The sequence below is a fragment of the Medicago truncatula genome, chromosome 3 (genome assembly GCF_003473485.1).
Source record: "Medicago truncatula cultivar Jemalong A17 chromosome 3, MtrunA17r5.0-ANR, whole genome shotgun sequence".
In the NCBI taxonomy this organism is placed as follows: domain Eukaryota; kingdom Viridiplantae; phylum Streptophyta; class Magnoliopsida; order Fabales; family Fabaceae; genus Medicago; species Medicago truncatula.
In genome coordinates this window covers 33024513-33031446 of record NC_053044.1, presented here as the reverse complement: position 1 = coordinate 33031446, position 6934 = coordinate 33024513, and the positions used below count along the sequence as shown (strand labels likewise).

At 33.6% G+C, this 6934-nt stretch overlaps 1 protein-coding gene across 1 annotated transcript; it reads left to right on the top strand.

The window, feature by feature from the left end:
* The first annotated feature begins 3328 nt into the window (after window positions 1–3328).
* On the top strand, window positions 3329–6077 carry LOC25489220 (uncharacterized). The gene is made up of 3 exons (XM_013605114.3): window positions 3329–3491; window positions 5166–5318; window positions 5640–6077. The coding sequence occupies exons 1-3, from the start codon at window positions 3417–3419 to the stop codon at window positions 5733–5735; spliced, it is 324 nt and encodes a 107-aa protein (XP_013460568.2). The 5' UTR covers window positions 3329–3416; the 3' UTR covers window positions 5736–6077.
* The last annotated feature ends 857 nt before the right edge of the window (window positions 6078–6934 follow it).

The window sequence follows — 6934 nt, the reverse complement described above, 5'->3', positions numbered from 1 at the left end:
GTTGAAGCACAAGACGTGCCACAACAATCATATAAAGATTACAACCCTGTCAAAATAACATCAAAGATATTCAATGTCCATACATGGAAGCGGGCTCGACCACCAACTATGTGTACCAAAAATAAAGACTATGTTGCTAGCTTTCAACCACCACAAGGTATTTGATTTTACTTTATCTAACAATAGTGGTATATAACTTTGATGATTCTGAAATAACCTATCATTCCGTTCTTTCCATAAAACCGAGACACATTGAAACCAAATCAAATGAAATAATGATCGACACGATTTCAAACCACCTGCATATTCAATAAATTGCACAAAATGATCTGAGATATTATGAGAATCGACCCCTTCGACACCAAGCCAAGCCCACACCAAAGGCCACAATGCACCAAAAATTGGACAAGACAAGAATAAATGATTCACATCTTTAACCTGCCTGCATCCCGTTACACAAAACCGATTTTCCACAGCTATAATCCCACGTGCCACCAAATTTGATTTAGTAGGTAAACGATCCCTCAACAGTCGCCAAGCAAGGATAGAAACTTTTAAAGGAACCTGTTTATGCCAAATTAACTCCATATTTTGATGAACATGAGGTTGTTCCTGTGATGTCAACAAGTCATATACACCACGAACAGTATAACCAGAAATCTGATCCGACAACCACAACCACCTATCTGTTTCTATTTCCTGCAAAGTAACTGTCAGTAATAAATCCCTACACTCTACTAGCAATTCCTCCTCCCATACCCATAAACAACGACGCCACTGCCACGCCCCCCCCCCCCCCCCCCCCACCCCCCCATCACCCTCCACCCCCAACAAAAACATGTTCCGCACTGTAATAACTTTAGTGACAGCTAAATCATAAAGCCGCCTAAAACGCACACACAACGGAGCACTACCACACCAACAATCTCGCAACAAATCGGTATCAGCTCCATCCCCCACCCTCCTCTTAACACAACATGTAAACCATGTGAACTTGAAAGAGAAATGTAGTGGGCCTTAAATAAATATGGTATTTAAGAACATTGTAGAAAAGAATTCTGCTATTCGTCCAACACTTTTCGCTCGCGCCTTGCAGTGTTGCCTAAATTACCCCTGCGCAAGTTAAGTCACGCTGCATGTCTTAACTTGCGCACGTTGTATTTTGTGTGTCACTTAAGTAGCGCAGCGTGAGTTAACTTACGCAGCAGTTACTTAAGTCATTTATCAGCAAAACAGAGACAGAGTTTCTCATTTTTCCAACTTTTCCAATCTTCTAGTTGTATGCACAAATTGTGTGTGACTTAACTCACGCATGTGCTAATGGTTACGCGAGTTAACTCACGCAGTGTTTTACACTTGCGCGCTTTAAGTTGCGCAGCGTTAGTTAACTAACGCATAGTTTTACACTTGCGTGTAGAGCTGTCAAAACGGGCCGGGCCCTATGGGCCGGCCCGTTTAGCCCGATTAATTATAGGGTTTGGGCCTTAAATATTGAGTCCGAATTTTAATAGGGCTTTTTAGCCCGGCCCTAAAAAGCCCGCTACCCGTTAGGGCTAGCCCGAACAGGCCGAGGGTAGCCCGCATAACAAAAAAAAAATCCTATAAATTATATATATTTTTCAAATAATTCTTATCTTTGTTGATTATCAAAGTAATAAATAAAAGTGAAAATTCAATGAATTAACACAAATATACATTTAATATAAAATTATATTTACTCGTTTCGTTATTTATAATTTTAAAGATCGAATATATAAATATCTATAACCATAACGTATCTTATTTATTTAAAATTGTTTTCCTCGCCGTTTTAGTTTACAACGTTTATACGAAAATGTTTACAATTTATTTTTGTTCTAGGCATTATTTAAACATATTAAAAATATTATTTATAAAAAAAATTATAGGAGTATTTTACAGTACTTTTTTTAAAAAAAAATATATAATTTTTAATACGGGCTGGCCCGTTAAGCCCGCGGCCCGTGTAGGGCCGGGTTCGGGTAGTATATTTCAAGTCCGTTTTTCAACCGGGCTTTTTGGCCCGGCCCGATAAAGCCCAAAGCCCTTTAGGGCCGGCCCTAAACGGGTCGGGCCGCCCATTTTGACAGCTCTACTTGCGTGAATTAATTAGCGCAAAGGTAAATTTGGAACGGCTGCAGGCACGAGCAAAATATGCTGGGTGAAGAGCAGAATTCTATAGAAAAATCACGAGAAAGTTTTAGTTGAGGGAAAATCTACAAAGGATTTTACCCGTGCAATTTCTAATATTTTCATATTGCAGTTTATACAATTGGCCCCCCAATGAGATCTCCTTCAACCTTCTGACATATATAAATATAGAAGCTCAAATTGGTCCCCTACTAGTAAATAACAACAATGTGTAAGTGTAACATCATAGACTTAATCATGTTATGTAAAATGATGATTAAATGTGTAATAATGTAGAGTTTTTTTTTTCCTTTTAAACCATATTTTGAAAGTCATTATCTACTTGAGCAAAAAAGTTAGATTCAATTAAGCTGAGGGCTCACACATAAAGTTGTTTCCCCAAAGGCCTTAATTATCAAAGAACAATGAAAAGTCTATTACAACAATTTCAAATAGCTAGATAAAGCATCCCTTGAACTAATGATGTGCAGATGTAGATTCTTGAAATATTAGAGAAATTATTTCTTTATGAAGCTGAGACTAAATCATTGTAGGACATCAACATCAAGCTTTAGCTTAATATATCAAGTGAGACTAAAATAAGTGCATGCCAAAATCACATCGTCATAATAATTTTATCAAAATTATAAAATATAACTTTTATAAAAATTGCATTCACTATGATTTCGTCCAACTCACCATCACTTCAACTATGCTCTTGTAAGTATTTTTTAGCTCAACATGTTTGAATTTCTATTTTACCAAGTGTGACTACCGACACGTCAAAGCGCAACTTCCTTCTTTTTTTAAATGGGAAAAATGGGACTATACTCCAACAAAAAAAGCAAGAAAGAAAAACTAAGGGCCTGTTTGAAATGCTTTTCAAAAGCTCTTTTCTAGTTTTTAAAAACTTAAAAATTAAAAACTTGTTTGATAAACTGGTTTTAAAATATAAGTTTTGAAAAGAGTTTTGGTTTTTTAAGTTTTGGGAACTAAAAAACTGAAACTGGTAAATTGTGTTTTGGTTTTTAATTTTCTGTTTTTCTTTTCAAAATAGAGTGAAATATGTGAAAACTAAAAACACGGAGAAAAGTGCAACTTTTCATTAATGGCATATATGTAAATATGTTACAATTTCAAGGGTATTCTCATATACTGCTAAAAAAAATTAGGGTTGATTATTTTCTTCTCATTTGGATGAAAACAGAGAACCGTGAAACACAGAGCTTCCAAATGGCGAAGATGGCGAAAACGCGATCTAGGGTTTGATGATCTTCTTCTTCATCGGCTCTTCGATTCTTCATCTATTCCACAATTTTTTCCTCACTTATTCGATGTTCCTTGTAAGGTTACATCTCATACCAGATTTGGTTTTGAAATTTTGAATTTCGTTTGTATTCTTCTACTTAGATTTATTGCGTTTTTCACTGGATTTATTACTTGTCATGTGTGTTTTTGTGACTTTTGATTATGATTTTGTTGTTGTTTATGATTTTGATGCTGTTGTTTTGGTTAAGTAGATCAGGATTGAGTTCATTTTTAGATAAAAAAAAAACTTTTTTGCAGCTTATAGCATAAACACTTATCATAATAAGCACTTATGTATAAGCTTGCATAAGCTATTTTTATAGCAAAAGAGAAAATAACGTTAAATTGTTCTTCTAATTGCTATAAGTTGTTTTTATAAGCTACATTGAAGAACTAAGAACTTATGAGTATAAGTTGAGAACAACTCATGATAATTGTCATATGTATAAGCTTGCATAAGCTATTTTTAAGCAAAAGATAACATAACGTTAAATTGTTCTTCTAATTGCTATAAGTTGTTATAGGATTTAAGACAGCTTAAGATAGCTAAGAACCCTAACAAGTGACACAAGTTGAAGAAGTAAAAATCCTAACAAGAATGTTACCTATATTGGCAAGTACAATTGTAATTAACATATGTTTAGCACAACTTCGAACATTCTCAGTACAACAAGGGAATGCAATGAACCTTAAACTTGGTTCCTTTAGAGTACCTGCATCATCCATTCCTGTTATCCCACTTATTTTCTTATGCACATTGATTCCTATTTATGTACTTTTCTTTGTACCATTTATTAGAAAAATCACTCACCACCCTTTAGGTGTTACACAACTTCAAAGAGTTGGTGTTGGACTAGTACTCTCTGCCATTTCAATGACAATAGTTGGTTTTATAGAAGTTAAAAGAAGAGACCAAGGAAGAAAAGACCCATCAAAACCAATAAGCCTATTTTGGTTATCTTTTCAATATGCTATATTTGGTATAGCAGACATGTTCACTCTTGTTGGACTATTAGAATTCTTCTACAGAGAAGCACCTTCAACGATGAAATCACTTCATTCACATTTGTGTCCATGTCACTTAGTTACTTCTTGAGTACTGGTTTTGTTAATGTTATTAATATTGTTACTAAAAGGATCACACCAAGTAAACAAGGTTGGTTACAAGGTTTTGATTTAAATCAAAACAATTTGAACTTGTTTTATTGGTTCTTAGCAACATGGTTATCTCGAGTGTCCAAGCTATGTTAGCTTTAATGAAAACTCCCATGTCATTTTCCTTGTATGAAATTTGGAAAGCCAACGTTAACTACTTCTGTAATAAAATTAAGATTATGTCATTTTCTTGGTTAACTAAATGATTTACTCAGATGCATTATTTGAACTTATTCACTTAATTCTCTTAAACGAAATCATGGCTCATAGATTTACTTGTTGATTGTAAAGCTTGTTTATCGTCGTCCTTATCTAGTAATCATTGTCAAAACCAAGTAGTCCTTATTCACTTAGTTCCTATTGTATGCCTATTATAGGATTTTATTTTATGATTTATGCATTTTGAGATCTCTGCAGCTGTGAATTTTATGATTTCTGCATTTTGAGATTTTTGTGGCTATGTAACGTTCACGTTAGGAAATATGCCAAATGGTGTGTTTCATAATAGAACATGGTCCTCAATGATGTATAAGTTGAGTTCCATAACTAAACAGCCGTTTCAAGCTCTCCAACTAAAGGCAAAGATGCATAGGTTGCGTGCCATGTATCGTGAGTTCTATTCACTGTTGCAGAACATCGGATTTGGCTGGAATGCTGAAACAAACACTGTTACTGCAAGTGAAGAAGTCTGGAAAAATTATCTGAAGGTATGGCTTAATTGAATTTTAGATACACTCGATTCAGATTATTACTTATGAGATTGATTCAATTGAGAAATTGAGTTTTCGGTTCAGGTGTTAATTTATTTGAACCTTTCTGTTTGTACCTTATAATAATTCTTTCACGCTCAATATAACGTTTCAAGAATCTTGTTTGATTTCCTGTTTGTTATGCTGTTATCTAATGTCTTATAACGTTGTTTGAAAAGTTCCCCAAACTAAATGAATATTTCTAAGTGGTTTGGGAAACCAATCTGTTTTGTTCTATAGGCTATATTGTATTGATGATATATGAATATATCATTTCAGGTACATCCCAAAGCTGCACAGTTTCAAAAGAAAGGGTGTGACTTCGCATGTAACCTCGGATTGTTCTCTTACCAAGTGTGTGGATGCTCTCGATGAACTAGAAGACATTTCAGATGATGCTTATGGAAAAGCCTTGGAAAAGTTTAAGGATCTTGGAGGGAAATGTTTATCGCCATGTCTAATGAGAGGAAGCGTGGATGGGTACTTAGGCTCTAAGGATATAACTTGTATTTGTTTAGGTTCTAGTGATGAGACATACTTATCGTTAGTGATTAGACATACTTATCGTAGTATTTGTTTAGGTTCCCTTATGATTGTTTACTTCTCTCTATTTGCTGAACAATTGCTTGTATGTTTATTTACATGATGTTGCTGAAGAATTGATATTGATAAAGCCTTTTATTTTCCTCTTATCGAGTATCGTGTTTTTAAGTTTTATTGTTACTTTGTATGATAGGTTATAACTAGAACCAATATTGAAAAAAGTGATGATTCTACTTCTCATGCAAGTGATGATGAATTTGTGACTAAAATGTAATTTATTTTGTGACTAAATTCTACATCTAATTAAAGTCCTTGAAATTTAATTTGATTGGTAACTAAGGATAAAATTGTAAGAAAAAAAATAATTATATGAAGGGTGATATAATTTATATAGGGTATAAAAAAATTATAAAAAAAAAAAAAAAAACATGTTTTAAAAAAAATTGATCACCAAATAGATTTTCTAATTTTATACTTTCTAAAACTGTTTTTGAAAATTATGTTACCAAATGGATTTTCTAATTTTTTCATTTTTAAAACAATTTTGAAAAGTCACATTACCAAACAAGTTTTTTCTTTTTCTCTTCTTGAAATCACTTTTCTAAAATTGATTTTTAAAATATATTTTAAAAACTAAAAACAAAAACCGTTCCAAACAGACCCTAAAGTCTTTAGGAAAGCTTATAACGCTCCTATAAACCAACAAAATCAATGGTGTGCCCTTCAATGTTGTATAATGGAGTAAGGCCACTCTCAAGTAGTACTTGCCTAAGTCATCACTCATTTGAAATTGGGAAATCTCACACCTTAAGTTGTCATTTGCACGTTACAAGAGAAGAAGAAAAATCATGGCCTTCTCCTCGCATTTAAGGCATTGTCATACCGTAAATAATTGATTTTCCAACATAATATCGTCTTAAGATTCTAAAAGATCAAAACACATTTTCAGAGTAAACTCCTTAAGTTGTACTCCCTCCGTTCGAAATTGTATGTCGCTTTGGAAAAAAAAATTGTTCCAAATTATATGTCGC